Source organism: Cynara cardunculus, assembly GCF_001531365.2.
Source record: "Cynara cardunculus var. scolymus isolate 2C chromosome LG 5, CcrdV1, whole genome shotgun sequence".
Lineage (NCBI taxonomy): Eukaryota > Viridiplantae > Streptophyta > Magnoliopsida > Asterales > Asteraceae > Cynara > Cynara cardunculus.
This window is the reverse complement of record NC_037532.1, coordinates 4,729,968-4,750,891: the sequence shown is the minus strand read 5'-3', so window position 1 is coordinate 4,750,891 and position 20,924 is coordinate 4,729,968. Positions and strand designations below refer to the sequence as shown.

General features: G+C 34.1%; 3 protein-coding genes across 3 annotated transcripts; 1 reads left to right on the top strand and 2 right to left on the bottom strand.

The window, feature by feature from the left end:
• Positions 1-6,166: 6,166 nt before the first annotated feature.
• On the top strand, positions 6,167-7,569 carry LOC112513492. The gene has a single exon (XM_025119774.1). The coding sequence runs from the start codon at positions 6,274-6,276 to the stop codon at positions 7,360-7,362; it is 1,089 nt and encodes a 362-aa protein (XP_024975542.1). The 5' UTR covers positions 6,167-6,273; the 3' UTR covers positions 7,363-7,569.
• Positions 7,570-12,549: 4,980 nt separating this feature from the next.
• Positions 12,550-14,495, bottom strand: LOC112512247 (transcription factor MYB119-like). The gene is made up of 3 exons (XM_025118114.1): positions 13,993-14,495; positions 13,673-13,799; positions 12,550-12,987 (listed from the first exon to the last, which is right to left on the bottom strand). The coding sequence occupies exons 1-3, from the start codon at positions 14,493-14,495 to the stop codon at positions 12,550-12,552; spliced, it is 1,068 nt and encodes a 355-aa protein (XP_024973882.1).
• Positions 14,496-17,529: 3,034 nt separating this feature from the next.
• Positions 17,530-20,180, bottom strand: LOC112513286. The gene is made up of 3 exons (XM_025119506.1): positions 20,118-20,180; positions 18,501-19,923; positions 17,530-18,104 (listed from the first exon to the last, which is right to left on the bottom strand). The coding sequence occupies exons 2-3, from the start codon at positions 19,874-19,876 to the stop codon at positions 17,879-17,881; spliced, it is 1,602 nt and encodes a 533-aa protein (XP_024975274.1). The 5' UTR covers positions 19,877-19,923; positions 20,118-20,180; the 3' UTR covers positions 17,530-17,878.
• Positions 20,181-20,924: the final 744 nt, after the last annotated feature.

The following is a 20,924-nucleotide window of genomic DNA, read 5'->3' as shown; positions in this document are numbered from 1 at the left end:
CCCTCTCTCCTCTTCCAACCTCCGATCAGAAACCTCCAACCTCTAGTGAACTTATTCCGGCAAACACCAAGATACACAATGTGATACCTAAAAACATCGACACTGTTAAAGAAAAGATACTTGCAAACGACCTTTAGTGTGATACACACTATGATACCTAAGAACTTCTAGCAGTAAGACACAAACACAATGTAATACCCACTATGATACCACTAAACCCGTTGTGATACACATTATGATACCCAAGAACTTTAATACACAAATTCATTGTGATACTAATGTGATACCCATTGTGATATCACTGTGCTATCGTCTTGAATAGGATTGAGGCCAAATCTGATATCGGTTTTGTATCAAAAACATAACCACTATGATACCCACATCAAGATTTGAAGAAAAGAAAGAAAGAAAAAACAATAGCCTCAAACATAGAATTCAAACCAGAAAAAGTCCTTATAAACATGGATCTGGAAACCAGGAAAACTCAAAATACCATGGAAACTACTTTAAAACTCAAAATAATTATTTTAGCATGTACAAAATTTTCACAAAGCAATTTGAATTCAACTTGCTAGGTTAGGTTAAACCTAGTTTTCGAACTCATCTATAGCTTCCAAAATGCTGAAGACTTGAGGTCTACAAGCAAACATCCCCAAGAACCCTTCCAAATCTTGAGATCAACAAACATGATTCTTCAATCTCAAAGTCTTTTCTCCCATTTGTTCCAAAAAGCTCATAAAAATCGGCCTTAAAGTCGCCCGACCCACTCCCTTGGCCGCCTGGCATGTGGCCTAGGCCGTATTCTCAGCCGTTCTCCCGAACATTTTTCCTGCCGTTTTCCCGACCTTTTAATAGGGTTGTTCCTTGACCATTTTCATGGTCGTTTCCCAAAAATTACACATGTTACATATCATCCCTATTCAAGAACAACATTTATATATACGACGATGAAAGGGTGAATGTTAACAAAATGTTTTGATAGTCCGTGACGTCAACATCGTCTTTACAATTCTTATTGTCGGGTGGGAAGGTGTTGCACATAATTATAGATTTTTTTTCTGAAGCTTTATCATATAATGATATTGACTTTTCATTTCCTCCTTCAAGTATACTAACGATTTAGAGGTAATATATTTAATATATTAATAGGAGATGGAAATATTATTTTAATTATTTTCCATCAATACGGGATATACAAAATAAATGCTTAAGAAAAGAAATAAATTTCATCAAATGTATAAATATTTTATAAATAATTAAAGATTTCACTAAAATTGTATTTTAAGTCAAATCATCGTAACTCCTGGACTAATATTCCTATGAATTGACGAGTAGTTACAACTGCTACTTCTTAAATAAGTTGTCTAAAAAGTCAATAGAAAATAATATTTTAATTAAATTAATGGTATCGATTATTTTATTTAAGGTTTTGAAGTTTATTCTTTTAATATCTGATTGAACCAAATTGGTGGTCGTTGTGGTTTGTTCAAATTATAGATTTGACTATAGGTGCACAAAAAACCATTAACCTGTAAAACCTGCTCAACCCAACTCGTTAACAACCCAACTCACCTAACCATCTCAACCCGTAAGGGTTGGGTTGGGTTATATTTTTGAATGGGTTGGATTGGTTTGAGATTTTTCCAAACCATCATAAGTGGGTTGTGTTGTAAACCGCTCAACCCAACCCGTATGCACCCCTTGATTTGACCTTTAAAACAAACTATTTATATTGATGGTTTTTAATTTTTCAATTTCTTGATAATCAAAGTCTTCAAAGTTAACATCGTCAGTTAACAATCGTTAAAAAAGACAAATCAATATTTAATTGTGATTCACAATTTTTTTAAATCTTTATTAAAAATATTTTAAATACAGTTAAGATTTTTTTTTATTAAAACTGATTATCATATTAATTTAAGGGGTTGCTAAACATACCCCCTACGACAAGGGGGTTGATAAAGATACCCCCTTACGTCACTTTTCACCCCCTCCTCCTCATATCTTTCCCTCACTCACCACCCTCACATGAATCGAATTTTTTAAAGTTGTAATTTTAGATTTACACTTTATACTCCTATAATTAGTTAATTTATTTATTTTACGTCCCTTTCTTTAAATTTTTCATTTTACACCTTTATCAAATTTTTAATATATTTTTTAAAATAAGTCTAATATTGGTATACAAGCATGTGCAACATGCTTATCGATACGGACACAACCACTGTCGTTCCCTCAACATGAGACTATTGCAATCGAGTCATTGAATGGTAACCATTAGGTAAGACAATGTGAACAAGAGAGTAGCCAATGCCCACAATTACGACACAATAACAACATTCGAGATTTTCCGATACAATTACATAGAATACCTATATTAATATCGATTAAATGTGTACACAGATCATTACATTATAATTGTACTCTAAACATATTGATTTTAATGATCGGTGACATCAAAAATATTATTTTATCTCTAATAACGTCTTTTATTTTATAAAAAAAAACGATTAATCAAAAATTTCAAAAAATACAATTTTTAATTATAAATGTTATATTTTTATTTGTTTTAATGTTAAAAATAAAATAAAATTTGTAGTATTAACACGTATTATTTAGTTATTATATTATTAATTAATTAGGCTATAAAATAGAAAATATAAAAGTAAGAGGAGTAATAGAGAAATATTAAAAAGGTTTAAAATGAAAATTTAATTATACTCTTTTGAGTATGATTTTATAGAGGGCATATGAAAATAATATATTTATAAAAATGATATTAGCTTAAAACTTTATCTTATTTCGGTGACGTTTGCATTTTAAGAGGTGTTGAAGTCTGAAATCTGATTTTACTTCTGGTTTATAAGAGGTGGTCTTGAAGTCTGGAATCTGGATCAATAAGATTTTTTGTTTTTACATCCGAAATCTGAATCGGTCAAACTAGCGTAAAAAAATAAAAAATAAATAGTTTTTTTTTACAAATGTATAAAAAAATAAATAGTTTTTGCTAGCAAATCTCTTCCAGCCCTCAAAATATGAACCATTTGATAAAGGATGGATTAGGATTAATAGGTATGAAAGAATATGTTTACCACTTAAAATTTCAGATGATATTTAGAGCTTTTAAGGTATTATTTTAGGAAGAAAAAAAACAAAGGTTCTTAATATTCAAATGCTTGAACGAATCAGATTTCAAAGGGAGTCGGTGTGAATAATGGAAATTGGTAGGGCATATAAGTCAAATATGAGAGGAAACAGAAGGATTCTTTGGGCCAGAGTAAGATTACATTTGGCCCATTTTCATTTAATAAATACACGAGATGTCACTCATTCTACTCTACAAAATATATTAATTCATTAATTAATTAATTAAATCAATCTACTTTTACTCTAATTTCTCTACACTTTTTTTTTTAATATAATGAAAGCTACTTTACATTTTAATATTAAATTTTAATATATATATATATATATATATATATATATATATATATGAAATTTACTTTACAAATCACTTTATTTATATAAACCGTACAAATTTCATTCAACTATATATAATTTTTCATTTTGTAATTATGAGAGCTTGATTAATCATTTTTATCGTGAAGGGTGTTAAACATGAATATTATCATGTTTATTATATTTATTTTAGAGAAAAATACATGAAACAATTTAATTAAAATTTCATAAGTATTATATGAAACAATTACATAATCATATATGAAACAATTTCATCAAAAAAATATTATATAAAACAATTTTATAAGACTAAATAATTTCATTATTTTTTTTATAACAATGAGGATAGTTTGCACGATTTATACAAATATTAATGATTTGCATTTGATCGCGCATCTCTTGCACAATGCAACGAGATACATATCGATTTTAATATATTTTTTACTTTTTTGCCTCAGTCAATGTTATAATATGATTTTAAGAAATAAATAATATTTTTATTTTTGAATAAAATATAAATATAAAGATATATTATAAAAAGTTTAAAAAAAATATTGATATTGGTACCAAACTAATTAATTAAAATTTCTCCTTTTTTGTGTGTTTCTTTAATTCATTTTTTTAATTTTTGGTTTAATAATATAATTTTTTTTATAAAGATAATAATTAAGTATTTTGTTAGGACTTAATAATTATTCTAATTATATTTTAGATTTTTTATATTTAAAATGAGATGTTTATTCACTATTTGATTATGTTTATCTGTAGTTAGTTACACGAAGTCAAACATTAAGCTATAATAAGTTGTATTTATTCATAATTTACTTGTAATCTTGAATTTTAAGTAATATGCGTCAATAAACAATACTTAATACATAAAACATGGGTTTTAAGAGTTTTTGTCAAATATTTTATATAACAGTATAGATATAATATATATTTTTAATTTAGAAAAAGAAAAACACATTCATGGAATCAGCACAAAGTATACGTAGATCAAGGATGTTCACGTGACTAACATAAGACACTGCTCAAACGTGTATTAATTTAATTACATATTTTATTATACATAATAAATACTTGAATTAATACAATATAAATAAAATTATTTATTAATTTGTAATATTTTTATTTGGATATATTGAATTGGACAAACAGACAAGATCTTGAGTTATCTATAACTCCAAATATGTCGAGCGCTTTGGATACTCCTTCGCTTCAAGAGAAATGGTTGTAAACTAATTTCCACATTATTTTAATTTTTTAATATCCAAAATATAAATTGTATCATTTTATTATCCTCGGAAAATATTTTATATTTTGACGAAAAAGAGTAAGGCGTCGTTTACCAAATGCTTATCCAGGTAAATACTTACCAAATCACATTACCTTACTGGATGAATATGGTAAGGATCAAGAATATTATTCGGTAAGAGGGAGACAAGGACCGAGAGTTTTACCCGATAAGTGAGGACGACGACTCTTACTATGGTAAGCGCTTACTGGATAAATTGTTACATATAGTGTCGTTTTGGTAGACTAAAGTTTTACCCGGTAAGTAAGTGGTAGTGTTACATTTTACCAGTAAGCACTTACCGGATAAATGTTTTGTGAACGACCCCTAAGTTTACAAATTTATTTAAAACTAAATAGATCATATATATATATATATATATATATATATATATATTATAATTATATCTCATATATCAATTATTTATACAAGTAAATGTCATTATTTCTACCATATCTAGGTCCACAATAGCTTAAGACCAAAAATAAAATCAAATTGAACACAGATATGTAATTGCGACAGCCAGGTCTGCAATTGCATCGGTAAACTAGTTGAGTTTAACTCTTTATTTTTTGTCTTTTAGGTAAGTCCGCAATATTATGGATCTGGATATTGCGAAAGGGAGGTGGTTAGAAAAACCATTTTGAATGAGGGAAATCGTCATTTGAGCTAATTTTCTCTCTTTTCCCTTCATCCACTTACATTCACCTACATTTACATATATTTGATCAAAAAATTGATTACTGACAACCTCAGCTTTGTCTTCAAGAATATCAATGTGAGTGAATATTTTTAGCTCACTCAACAGTTGAGGGGTAGCAAGGAACCCATGATTGAACACAATACATGTTTTGTATTTAAGTAAAGTTGTGTTCTTCATTTGTCTACTAACTACAAGCTAAAGGCTCAACATTTACACGTATTCATCTACTTAGGGGCCGTTTACTAAACACTTACCTGAAAAGTGTTTATCAGATAAATTTCCTTATCGGATAAACATGAGAAGGCAATGAAAATGATAGAGAGTCTTACCCGATAAGTAAGAATGACGACTTTTACCCAGTTAACCACTTACCCAGTAACTTGTTGCATTCGATATGTTTTTATATATTAAAATCTTATGTATCAAAATAAATTATAATGTTGAATCCTATCGGTAAGCATTTACCGGATAAGCATTTGGATAAACGTCCCCTTAAACTTATGTATTTGTATTATCATGACTGAAGTTTCAACAAATCAATATATATTAAAATAATTTGATATGTAAATGTGGTTGAATGTGACCAAAAACAGGAAGATAGACAAATATGAAGATAAAAAAATAAAATAAAATAATAATAATAATCAACAAATGAATCCGTAATTATATTAATAAAGTTGATGATGCTACGAACAACTTGCCTTATTAATCTTTCCTACCTTTATTCCTCCATAGCTCTCTCTCTCTTTCATGGCTGCACCACCGCCGTATTTCCACCACCGACATCCATTCATTCCGATATAGCTTCCACCCATTCATGGCCACTATACGTCCCTTTCTTTCCAACTTCATCACCCTCCTCTTCATCCTCCTCCACCTTGGTTGCTTCATCATCTTTCCCACCTCCCGCCACCACCGCCAACGCCCAAAACCCGCCAGAAAACCACCCTCTCCACCCCGTCTCCGCCGTATCTCCTCCCCCAAACTCAAACGCCATAAATCCCTCTCTTCCACTTGGTCATTCTTCAAACGAATCTTCTCATCCAAATCCACATCACAAATCATCGACGGAAACTCCTCCATTTTTCATCAAATACCCTCTCCGGCATCTTCTACTCGTTCAATATCCATCATCCAACCCGACACCCAAATAACAACCCGCCCCGATTCTCTCACCGATTCCGACTACATCCACCCCTGCCTGAATTGCGGTGAGATTTTCCAGAAACCCGGTTTGCTTGAACAGCACCAATCTCTCAAACATGCTGTCTGCGAGCTTCTGGATGAAGATCCGGGTAAGAACATTGTTCAGATCATATTCACAACGGGTTGGTTAGGGAAGAACCCGTTGATAAATCGGGTCATGAAGATCCACAACAGCCCTAAGATACTTACCCGGTTCGAAGAATACCGTGAGATCGTGAAATCGAAGGCGGCAAGATACGGCGGAGTACGACGGAGGGACGAACGGTGTATCGCCGACGGCAACGAGCTACTCCGGTTTCACTGCGCCACATTCTTGTGTGACCTGGGGCAAAACGGTAATTCCAGCATCTGCAGCCACCAGTACTGCAGTGTATGTGGGATCATTCGGGCCGGGTTCTCATCCAAAATGGACGGTATATCCACATTATCAACAAGTTGGAAGGGACACGTGGCACTCCCTGAAGACATCGAGGAGGAGTTCCGATTCATGCACGTGAAGCGAGCCATGTTGGTCTGCCGGGTCATAGCGGGTCGGGTCGGATGTGACCCGGAAATGGGGGACAAGGATGACCCGGGATATGATTCCTTGGTCGGGAGGGAAACCGGTGGGACAGAGAGCAAATTGGACGATGAAGATGAGCTGATTGTTTTTAATCCAAGGGCTGTGCTTCCTTGTTTCGTGATCGCCTACACCGTCTGATTGTGATTATTTACGAGTAGGGATGGTACAGTGGGACTGGGGACTGGGGAGTGATGCAGATTATAGAAGCTCACAGACAGGTTTTTGGCCCCCACCCGGCCCACAACGGTGTCGTATTTACGTAGGTTGTTGAATGTTAAGTCATGAGTTGTATCGTAAGCTTTTAAGTGTGGTTTTTGGATCTATGTGATTGGGTATTGGGAATAATTTGAAATACCTATTTATATTAAAATCAAATTAAATTATACATTTAAAATATAAAAAGTAAGTTTTGATATTAATGTATACGAAACATAATTAATGAAAAGTACGCATTTAGCCTGTCAATGGTGGATCTATGGAGCTCGAGTGGGTCTCGTGTACCTATTCAACTTATTTTCATAGGTACAATTTTTTTTTGGTATAAAAGATGTACATGTTAAACTATGAATGGTGCTTCGAGGTATTAGAAAATACAAGGAACAACAACGGAAAATACAAACAAGCCTCTCAAAATCAACCAAAAAATTTAATCTCTCGAAATGGTGGAATTTGTTTGAAAATACATCAGACAATTTTACAGACCTTTGATCCATATTAAAGGTGCACCGGGTGATAAAAGTCTTGGTCCAAGTTGTAGCCTGAATCTTTGGAAAAAAACCCATTAGTTACTTGTAGGGAAAAGTTCAAAAAAACTCAACGAATTATCTTATTTTGAATGATTAAGTTCATAAACTATTTTTTTGAATGAAAAAACCATTAAAATTTCTTTTTTTAAATTAAAAAATAAGAAATTTTCTCATTTTAATTGATCAAGTCTCTGAACATTTTTTTTAATAAATAAACTACCTCACTCTTTAAAAATTGGTTACTTACATCCTTTTAAGGAAAAAAAAGTTACATTAACTGACTAATAAAAGTTCTATTGTTTATTTCTTAAAAAAATCATGATTTAATCATTTAAAATGTGAAAGGTAAGGGGGGTTTTCATTTTAAAAAATAGTTAAAGGACTTAATCATTTAAAATAAGAAAATTTAATGGTTTTTTTGCCCCGACTTGGCTCGTGCTCACCCCTAACCATAACACCTTTTGTGAGGCTACATAATAACTTGTGATGCCCCAACAACAACACGACTATCCACCACAACAATTAGAAACGACTGCATATAAGGAAGGAGCAAAGGACTAGATCAAGGACGAAGATGGTCTGCAAGTGGCAACTAGCAGTTACAAAGTGGGAGTAGCAATGGTAGTGATGGAGGACTATATCGATGATAAGTAGTGGTGACAGAGAAGTAGATTGACAACAGGTAGAAGGGAGCAACTGTAGCAACGATGGGCAAGGATATTGAGGCGTTGACTATCAGAAGGCTGAATTCAGAAGGACATGTGGTTGAGTGAGAAGGGTACCGTTGAAAAAAAGAAAACAAATGGCTAAATGGATGATCAATCCTTCAACAAAGAGGTTATGGCCGAACGAATAAGTTGCCATATTATTAACTCATTAAGCTGCAAACAAAATTTAATACTTCTTTTTCCAAAAAAATCAAGGAAAAAACTTCATTGAAAAATTTAGACGGGTTTTAAATGTATTATCAACGAATTACATGGTTGTTGAAAATTTGTTAAACAATTTCAAAAAGATATGGTTTTTTATATCTAAAAAAAAATATTCAATAATTTAATTATTAAAATTTGGATTTTAATAGAAAAACGATAAAAAATAAATAAATTAGCATGTCTCAAAATTCGTTCAACTTTCGGAAAACAATAAAACGATTTTGGTGTGTGAGAATGGTACTTGCTTATTTAATGTCCCATATGGTCACTACTAAGTCCTGTCATATCTCATCAGTGAGAATTTAACAAGACTTATTATACTGGTTTATCCATTAACGAGCCATTAAAGACCATTATGGCCAGTTATACTTCAATTAGACGTATTAAATATTTATAATTTGGTCACTCAAATACACTTTAAAAATACGTTTTAATATAATTAAAATTACGTTTTCTTATAAAAATACATTATAAAATTATTTAAAAATACATTTATTTATAAAATTATTTGAATTTTCGGACCGGGCCGGGCCGGTCAGGTCCATAGTCGGTCCCTTAATCGGTCCCGGTCCCAGTCGGTCCCGGTCCCACGAAACTACCAAAAACCTCAACTGGTCCCCGTTTTCAGTCCCATAACCGGTCCTTATCAGTCCCGGTCCTTCGGCGGTCCCAGTCGGTCCCAGTCCCACGAAACTACCAAAAACCTCAACCGGTCCCCGTTTTCAGTCCCATAACAGGTCCTTATCAGTCCCGGTCCTTCGGCAGGTCCTTCGACGGTTCCGGGCCGGGCCGGGCCGGGCCGATTTGGTTATCTCTATTTATGATGAGACAAAGGATGTTTTTCCAAGTTGGGTGTGTTTTGTCATTTAAGCAAAATTGGATGGTCAAAATATTATAAGTGAAAGTTACTTAGGGGCTGTTTACCAAACTATCCGGTAACGGTAAGTGCTTATTGGTAAAATTTAATACTATTATTTACTTATCGGGTAAGATTTTAATCCACCAAAACGACATCGTATGCAACAATTTACCCGGTATGCGCTTACCGTGGTAAGAGTTGTCGCCCTTACTTACCGGGTAAGACTTACGTTTCTTGTCTTGCTCTTACCGGATAAACTACTATTGAAGTTCCTATCTCAGCTCTATCATGGTAAATTCTAAAATTTAGGTTTTCTTTTTCTTGGTCAAAATTTTAGCAAATCAAATCAGTTGTCGCATATCTGTTTTTATTGGTCCTTTTGACATAAATTTCTCGGTCGCTCAATAGACAGACGAACTCTCTTTCTCTTTTACGCAATATCTTGAAGTAGCAGAGTGGCTACTGATTCTTAGTGTTTGAAGCTCAATGTTGGATATATATGTAGGTTGTATTGTATCAATTTGAGTAGATATAAGGTTAAAGAACACGTTTCTTCCTTGAAATTAATGAGATCTCCACATTTTTTTCGGCTACTATGATCTTTTTGAGTGATGTCCAGATCTTGTAAAAATCGTAATAAATTGCTCACACATCGGTTTGAGGCTTATAATATGTCCTTGGAACTACTGAGATGTCCTCTACAAACTGTATATATTGAGGAAGAGCTGATTCATAATATAAGTATATAAAAAATTGGGTTTAGTAGAACAACTTTATTTTATAAAGGGATTGAGTAAACAGTCTCTAAATATTCGTATAAAATTGGTTTTAAATTTGTTGGGGGTTATTCTTGATGGGTTGGAAAGTTTAAAAGGTTGTATAATTTTTTTTAGAGTTCTTTCATTGATTTGGTGATTCTACATGGTTTATCTGGTAGCAAGACGATTGTACAAGTTGGATGGAAATAAAGTTTAACATAACATAGCAAGGTGAGTGGAAGTTTCTTTTTGAAACCTTTGTACATATCAAAAATGTCTATTTTGGAATCTTAAGATGTTTTATTGATATTTAACGAATGTGTTGTTTATTTGATGAGATTTGCATCTTAGGTACATTTGATTTATATATCTTGTGAAATGCCCATATTTGGGATTTCTTGACATCTTGATAATTAAATCATAAAGGTATGTCATTTTGATAATTTATTGCATAAATGAAGATTATTTGATGTTAATGCATTCTTAGCGTATTTGGTTTTATAAACCATTTGGAGAATACATATTATTGTGTTATGAGGCGTTTTAGAGATATAAATAGTATGATTTCATTTTGAAAATGCAAAAGATGAGTTTTTGAGTTAATCATACTTTTGGAGCATGAGTTTGCATAAACATGGAATAAATGTGTTTTGTTGCTTATCATTGACTTTTTTTTATTAACCTGGATATCCAACCTGCTATGCGAGCCGACTAATCCCAGAGCGACTACCTGCTTTGCAGATAGCCCAGAATCACCGCATTTGAACCTCCGTAGCCACAAGGGGATTTTTATTCCCCTTGGATTTGAACCTGAAACCTCCTGGTACTTTTGACCTTTGGAGTCAAGCTCAAACCAATCAGGCACCACCCTTGTGGTTTATGATTGACTTTTATTTGAGTTGTCAAATAAATGTAAATAAAAGTAGGTTTGTTATTTTGATTTTGGCCCATTTGAGTTTTAAGGACATTTGGCCAGTTTCATTTGGTCATTGATTGAGCTTGGGCTTGATTTGCATTTATTGTATCTTTATTTGAGAATTACATGTTTTGAGTGCACTGGTCAATCATTTGGAGTCATGTAATTTAGACTATAATGCATTGGTCAATTATTTGGAGTCATGCAATTTAAACTCTATGCGTTGGGCATTAAGATCTTGTATATCTTGTGGTGACGCTCAGTAAGAATGTGCACTAAATGTACTGTGACCTTGAGGTGACGCCCAATAAGGGGCGTACACTAAATGTCCTATGACCTTAAGGTGACGCCTGACAGGGGGTGTGCACTAAAGGTATTGAGGACTTGAGGTGACACTTGATATAATATGCACTAAAGTCACTAGTTCTGAAGTGTAACTCGATAACATTGATATATAACATACTTTTGTGTTCCCACCATGTTCAATGAAAACGGGTCTCCCCCATCACAGAAAGATGATGTTTTTGGATAATAAAGTTTTATCCATTATTTCATTATTTGAATAGTAAGCCTCCTATGCATCTTGTGTGAGTAATGGATTTTTGTATAATGGTAAACGAGTGTTTTGATTAACGAGTTTTTATCACGAAAATAGTGGGTTTCAGGAAAGATGTTGCTTTTATATTTAATACGTTTCAGATTGGGAAATTGTGAATTAAATAACATCATTTCAATTCTACCATTTTATAACTATGATGAAATTTGTTTGAACTCAGTAAGCGTTAAGCCAAACTCTTTTATACAATAAAAAGAAGTTGTACAAATCCCCCAAATCTCATAAAAAAGCACATATAATTTGTTCCTCAAGATTAACAAGTTTTAAGAGGGCAAAAGAACAACAATAATCTTGAAAAACAGTATCTCAGGACACATAAATCCAACATAAAAAAGACAAGAATCATTAACCTTAAAAATCACAAAATTATACCTTTTAGAAACTGAGAATATATCCATCTCTACCAAATCCATTGCTTCTTTGCATACGATGATCCAAGAACAACCTCCAATGGCAGCCATTAATAATGGCTTCTTCCAAGTGGTTATATAACACATATCAAGAAGCAGTTGGGAAGAAGGTTTGCATAAAATTCAACTCATCGTCGTACGATTGTGTGATGTCTAAAGATGGATCGGAATCAATGGAATCTGAATGTGTTAGCTGATCAGCAAAGATGATGGCGGAACTCTCCAGGGTTTCACCGGTGGTGGCAGTGGCGGTGGCGGTGGAACAAGAGGAGGAGGCTAGATTCTGATCACTGGTTTGGCTTCTGATGTAGTCTTGTAAAAGAGAAGATTGAGACTTTCTATTGTTGGTGTCGGTTTTCTTGAACTTCCGACTCGAATTCTGCCTTCTTTTCGTTGCGTTCCATTGATTCTTTATCGCGTTTTCTGTCCGACCCGGAATCAGTTTTGCGATTTCCGCCCATTTGTTGCCGATTCTCTGATGAGCTTCGATTAGCATTCGCACTTCTTCTTCACTCCATGTATCTTTCTGAAAGTAAACAATCGGGGAAAAAAATGGAAATTCACTTTCGAACACCTTTAATTTGTAACGGATTTTGATTATTCGACACATAAAGCTCGCAAATATCACGTGAAACGGAGGGGGTTTTTGGGATTGCTTATGTGAAACAACTTATGCTTGTGAACAAAAGTCATTATCAAGTTATTATAAGTTAGAATGGTTTAACTTCTTCAAAGACTCCTTATTACCGGTTTGGCACCGGTATAAACTGTTTATCAAAACACTCAAAAACATGGAAAAACGACCACAAAAATGGAAGAAACAAAGATATCAAGATCGGATTTACGAGTTTATGAAGATCGATATCATGATTCGAATCTATAAAATCAATTAATATAACTTGAATCAATCAATTTAACACCTTAATTTGAAAAAAAAAGATTTGGGGTTAATTAAAAAAGGGGGTTTTCCACATAAATTAACCCAAAATTATTTGACAAAATATAGAACAAATCTAAGTTCCTAGATCTCATTTGCATCACAATGTAGGAAAAAATGGGATTATTTGCATCCTTAATTTAGAAATTTTGTAGATATATATATATATAATCTATATCTATATCTATATATACATATGTAATTGAAATCTTTCTTGCTAGAATTTCCTAAAATCAAAGCATGTTTAAGAAGAAATGGATGATAGAAACAAAACCTTGATATCGGGCCGCAAATGGTTGCGCCATCGTTCACGACACTGTTTCCCGGCTCTTCCGGTCATCTTTTCCGCGATGACAGCCCATTTCGCAACTCCAAATTGGTTCACCAGCCTAATTAGTTTCCTTTTACCACGAAAAAAACAAGAAAAATCACGCGTTTATTTTACGCATGAACTCGAAGAACAAATCGTTGATAACGCGTTTATCTTACTCATGAACTCGAAGAACAAATCAAACGATCGTAAACACAAACAGATCGATAAAAACATGCAAGAATCAATCAAGAAATAATTAACTAAAAGCATCGAAATTAAACCTATCTTCTTCATCTGTCCATTGTCCCTTAATCAGAACTTTCGAGGTCTCACCACCTTTCGATTTCTTAGTTGATCTTGAAATCTTTTCGGGATTAGAATCCCGATAAGGATCGTAATTGGGATAGTTCATCAGTTCGTCCCAATTAAGACACTCTCCGACGTCTTTAGTGAACACATCTTCAATGGCAGCGGAGCTTTTCGCCATCGATAAACATGGCGGAAAACAAATTTGGCTTTCGTTGTTGATTGCACCATTCGAACCAGAAAATTGAAAACCCCCATTTGAAGAGATGAAAGCTTCGTTGATCTGCTGGTTTTGATGCTGAGAAAGAGGGTTTTGAGTTTGATCAGATCGATTTCGACCCCATAAGAATCTTTCAATGGCTGTTAATGGCGGAGGAGCACGTTTAAACCAAGAAGAATAGTTTTGATAATTCAAGTAATTAGCCAATCCGGCGACGCCGTGACCACCGCCGTAGACGCCATGATCGCCACCTTCCATGCTCAGAGAATTCCTTATCAGATGTGATTGGGAGTATGGGAGTTGGTGTTGCTTATGCTCTTCACAATATGGTTTTATGTGCTTTGTAATGGGTTTACTGTCTACGTATGATGACAGCCGTTAGATCAAGAGGTTGATCCGATGGTTGACAATCGTTAGTCACTATGACCTTTTGGCTTCCTTTCTTACAGAAAAGATGATGTGGCGAGATGTAATTGGTGAGTTGATATCAATTAATAGTAATTATTGAGAGGAGGGTATTTGGGAGAACATTAAGCCTTGATTTTAATTTCTTAAATTGGCCAATAATTTTTTTTAACATTTATTACATTATTTTATCAAAAAATAAAAAATAAATAATTAAAAAATGGGATAAAAAGCTCTAAGTTGTGTATACTTCCATATTTCATATAATTTATAAGTAGATGTTTAGAATAAGAATTTTAATTATAAGAGTGATGACAGATTGGTTTGAGATTGACTCTAAAGGTCAAAAGTACCAGGAGGTCCTAGGTTCAAATCCAAAGAGAAATAAAATCCCCTTGTGACCATGGAGGTTCAAATGCGGTAAATCCGTACTATCTGCAATACTTTCCACAATAGAGAAAGCATGAGAGAAAATGTGAAATTATCTGAATTTGGAGAACTTCCGAAAAATGATCATCGAGAAACAATTTTTATTATAATCTCACCCATAAGAAATCTTAATGTTAAATATTTACGAATTTTTTTTATTACATGTATAAAATATTATAATAATATAATTAATATTGTAATATCCAAAATAGAAAATTTGTTGGAGTTGAACCCGATTCTTTTTGGAGGTTAATTTTTTATTCTCCATTTTTGAGAAATTTTAAAAAATTTGTTAGAACATCTCCAATAACTATGCTAAATTAGTCTTTTCGTTAGATTTAGATGTAATTATTCTGAGAGATTTTGATTTTTTGATACTCTATTTAGGGGACGTTTACCAAACACTTACCTAGTAAGTGTTTACCGGCAAAAATTAACACTATCATTTACTTCCCGGGTAAGATTTTAGTCCATCAAAACGACATCGTATACAACAATTTACCCGGTAAGCACTTACCATGGTAAGACTCGTTGCCCTCACTTACCGGGTAAGACTCTCTTGGTTCTTGTCTTGCTCTTACCGGGTAAGATTCTTGGTCCTTACCGGGTAAGATTCTTGGTCCTTACCATATTCATCCGATAATGTAATGTAATTTGGTAAGCGCTTACTCGGGTAAGCATTTGGTAAACGGCCCCTTAGAAAAATTATCGCATATTTATTGGAGATGCTCTTAAGATGTGTTTGGTACAGGGAATAGGACAAAACAAAACTTGTTCGCCACGTTTGGTGCGACATCAGCTTGTGGAAAATGACAAAATTGAATGGGACAAAAATGCATTTTTTTTTTGTCACAACAAAATAGGTGGAACAAAAATCAGAAAGATGAAAACAGGTTGGTAAATTACTAGCGACTTGTGTCGAATTAAAATCATAAAATTTTGCATCATTGTTTTACTCGCCTACCACATTGTCACTCATTCCCGTTCAGTTTATCTGCCTACCAAACACACCCCCATTAAATTTTTTATTAAATTGAAAAGTAAAAATAATGAGATATTCTGGTACTCAATCATTTTATATCAAAACGGAGATAGTTTTTGAGTATTCTCTTCATATTTTTTTTATTAAAACGTAAAATTTGGATTTTATTTTTCAATTACAAGTTGTAAAAACTATAAACCACCAATTAATGCATAACTTGATCTTTAAAAGGCAAGAACAACAGATACTTTGGGTTAAAAACATTATTTCAAAAATTTTGACCAAAAACATTATTTCAAAAATTTTGACCAATGGAACATTTTAATATTGAATCTACAAATCATCTTATTTATGATTTAAAATCACAACTATAAAATTAGCATCGAAAGAGACGTAGAATAAAACAAAATCTGAAACAATATTGTCGTTTCAGGTTGTCGGCTTCATAATCAAAATGATTAACGCAACATCATGCGCGGGGTTCGTTGCTAGTTCTTGCAAAAAAATGAGTTAAATTGGTTGAAAATGAAACCAATTTTCCCTAAAAAGATTGATGGCACCCGTTGTGTCATGGATACAATACCGGGTGAATCGGGTTGTGGATCCAAATCAGTCACTAGATATGGCCAAGTTGGTCTCGAATTGGTCACGAACCGGTTATGACCTGACGGTTCAGGATCGGTTATATATTTTAAGAAATTTCAAGGCCTGGACTAGGATTGGTTATGTTTAACCCTTACTTTAAAAAAATTAGGTTTATATAAATTATATTACAAGATTTTATTATTTAAAGTATAATTCAATACTATATCTCAAAAATCGTAATTTTAGTAATAATGTAAAAAAGAGTTTTTAAAAAAACTGGGTCGGGCCCGGGACAAGATTTGGGACCGACCCGACTAGACCGAAACTGATAATCGGGACCAGATTGGTCTTGGAACATCTGGTCGAAACCGACCGACCCAATTTTAAAAGGATCGATTTGGAACCTGTCCGACCCAATGTAAGAATTGGTTTTTGGTATCGCTATCATGCACCTAGCAAGTTGAATCGTGTATTTTGAGAAGTTGGGTCGTGAAGTTGAGTTGGTTCAATGATAGGCCATTTTGTGGGTTGTTGTGATTTTAGACAGAACAGACGTTTCAGTTATTTATTTTATTTTACCAAAACACGGTTGCACTTGCACCCAAGAGATGGTCTATTCCATCGTATGCACGATAATGGATATACCACTGCATGTCACATGTCCATATTCATTATGAATATGAATATGAACATGAGTTATTTATAACATTAGTCATGAATACAAACATTCATAATACTCAATAGTGTACATTTCAATCTTAATCAACATTTATGATGAATGTCTCTTCTATATTCATTATGAATATGAACATATGATGCGATCTCGATGGTTTTTCCATTCTCCGGAAAAAAAAGGTTTTTAAAGAAGGATGCTCCAAATTAACCAAATAATGACTTTTTAATAAACTCAATAAACAAATTATCCTTTGACAATCCTAAACTCCAAGGTATCATCCAAAACTCAATTCACATAATGTTTATTTAAAAACATGCACAAAAAATTTCTTCCGATGAATCCTTTCAAGAAAAGAAATCACTGAATCCAGAGCAACATACAACTCTCATTACCCAATATACAACTTAACACGCCACCATTACTCTGAACTTAACCATTCCAGCTCTGGAAAAGACCAAGCTACACCGGAAACTTATTTCCTTTTTCTTCTATGAATTATATTTTGAAGCCGCCGCCGGCGGTGGTGGTGGTTAAAACTTATCGGAAATGACATTTTCCGGCGAGTCAATCAAGAGGATAGCAAGTATCATCGGCGCCGTTGGTCCATAGAAAATGTGCATAACTAGCACTATAAAACGAGTTATCAGGATCAGCAGAAATGGCTTCCAAATAGGTCTCTTCAGCTGCCCATAAGTCTTGTTTAGCATGCCATAAAAAGCCTGCGTATTTGCTTAATGATTCAGCATCTTTTGGCTCAATCTCTAAAGCCCTTTTGAAGTAGCTTTCTGCTCTGTTTTTGGGCACAAAACAACAACAAACAAAGTATCAAGATTGTCTTTTTATTTGCCATAAAAAGAAACAAACAACTCCCACAGCTCATTTCTCATGGTACCTAAATGCTTACCTGGTAAGTGTTTATCGTTAGAGTCAACGTTATAATTTATTTTATTGGGTAAGGTTATAGTACATCAAAACGTATTTCATGCAACAAATTTCTTGGTAAGCGCTAACCCAGGTAAGAGTCGTCACCCTCACTTATAGGGTAAGACTCTTCATCCTTATCCTCGTTCTTACCAGATAAGATTCTTAACCCTTGCCATGTTCATCCGGTAAGGAAAATTACCCGGTAAATACTTACCAGGTAAGCGTTTAGTACACAGAACCGAATTAAGGTTAAAGATTGTACCTGCTTTCATCATGGACGAAGAGGTAGAGGAACTGAGCATAATTGGCAAGAAGAAGGGGATTGGTTGGTTCTTCTGATAGACCCATTTCATAAAGAAGTTCCGTTTTCGAGTAATCTTCTGTATCTACTTCTCCGGCGAGTTTTGCCGTCACCGGCGACACAAATCTTTGCATGGTTTCGTGATCAAGACCTCTATATCCAATCGGTTCCATCATCTTATCAGCTTCAGCCACCATCCAGTGCCATAAAGCCCATTCCTCCACCTGATACGACTGACCTGAAACCGATTCCTCACTGGTTCGGCTCGGGTCTACTGTTCTGTGATGTTCAATAGACTCGTCGAACTTTCCGTCACCATCTGTACCGCTGGTTAACGGTCTGGATTTCCCACCTCCGCCATTGATGCCACCGATTGAGGTTGTTTTCCCACCGGAATTTACAGAAAAAGACTGGGTTTTTAAAGAATCGAACTTGGTGTCTGTCTGATCTTCAATGGCGGAAACCGATTCCATGGTCGCTGGCGGCGGCGGTGGTGGTGCTGCGATGGCGATGTTATTTGACATCGAATAAACACTGTAATTCGCTAAAAGGATCATTACGTACACCATTAAAGTGGGTGTGTGAGAAAAAACTTGTTGGAAAAGCCAAACGAAAGATGCATTCATTTCTTTCTGAACTCTGACCAAAATCCCCTGTAAATCTTCGAAGAACAGAACTTCTCTCATTTGAAGAGTGTAGCTTTGAAGCTCTCGAATTATGAACACCATTGATGAAAAAGCTTTCTTCATTGAACAGTAAGAAGATAAAGATTCCCCTGCCTCCATGAAGCCCTCTTCCCATTGTTTCTTTTTCTGTATGATTCGTAAGGAAAATGGTAGTTCCATGCTGTTTGCTTTTCGTTCTATGCTCGCCGGAATCATATCCCCCGGCCATTCCGGCGGTGGTTCCATTTTTGAACTAATAAATGGGTCTGGAATCTCTGGCTCTGAATCCGATACATCGTGGTTTTCCGATGAATCAGTCTCGTCGTCATCGGAAAATTGGAATCTGAGAGCCAATTCTTGAATCTCCCTCGAGAATTCCTCGTCGGAGAATTCTGAATCTAAGTTCGCACTTACAACGCGTTTGATCGACTGTTTTCCATTCGATAATTTCAGGGTTCCACACGACCGAGATCTATTGAGCTTCTTTCCAAACACCGTCGACCGGTGAACGTACCGGCAAACCAACGGGACGTCGGTTAAACTACGTCGTTTCGAAGAAGGTGATGAAATTGCAGAGGCTAGGGTTTGTGGTGAAGAAGAAGAAGACGATGATGAGTGTGAAATCGAAGGTTGTGACCAATTCAAACACCCAGTTGCCACCTTCACTCCCATTGAAACAAGAACACAGCTTAAAATCTTGAATGGTTTCAGATCCAAACCTGAAAATTTAAACCAATAAACGGTGAACAATCGTTCACAAATCTCAATAACCATTGAAATTAACATGAAGAAATGATTACCCACGTGGAAAACACAGAGTTTTAGGAATTAAAATCGGATCACAACCCAAAAACGAAGGGAAACCGAGAGAAAAATAACAGAAAAACAATGGGTCATATCAAGATCCACTAACCTCGACAGATTGTTTTCCGTACTACCGGAAGTTATGGCGATATTCCGGCGAGAGGAATCGTAGCTCAACTTACCAAAAGGAATAGGGGTGTGAGGTGACATATATATATACACCCATGAAGAAAATTCTTCGCATGGAAAAAAAAATCTTTGCAATCGTCTATCAATCTCATCGTATATATATCTATGTATCTATACAATACATGGACCGTATACGGTAAACGGAGACTAACAGGTGTCTTTTTGTTTTGGGAGTCGTAACCTAAGTTTTGACTTTTATATTTCTTTTGGATTCTCTACAAGTAAATCAGACGCTCTATTTTAACTTTTCAGATTCAGCAATCTATTTACGAGATTAAATTGATGATGACTTTTTGAATTATGCATTCATTTATACCATAGAAAATGAAGTATATAATAATGTTAAAAATGAAGATGTAATCGATCGTTTCCAAAAATTGAAAACACGTCGAGGACAAATTTATGAGTTGTTTCTCAATTCTATAAAAACCATATTTTTTGTAATTATTTTTGGGTATATATGGACCGTTTTCAAAAGATGAAGACGTGTTGTGTACAAGTTTAGGAGTTATTTATCGAGTTTCTATAAAAAACCATATTTTTTATAATTATTTTTGGATCTATATTATATTATATTAATTATATGGTGTCAGCGTTTGAAAAAAATTCTAGATCCATTTCTGATGTGTTTATACATTTTATAATACATTAGATAGAGTTGTTAGATGATTTCTAATAGGAATCTATAGTATCATGGTGTTTTTATTTTAGGGTTGTAATTAGCAAT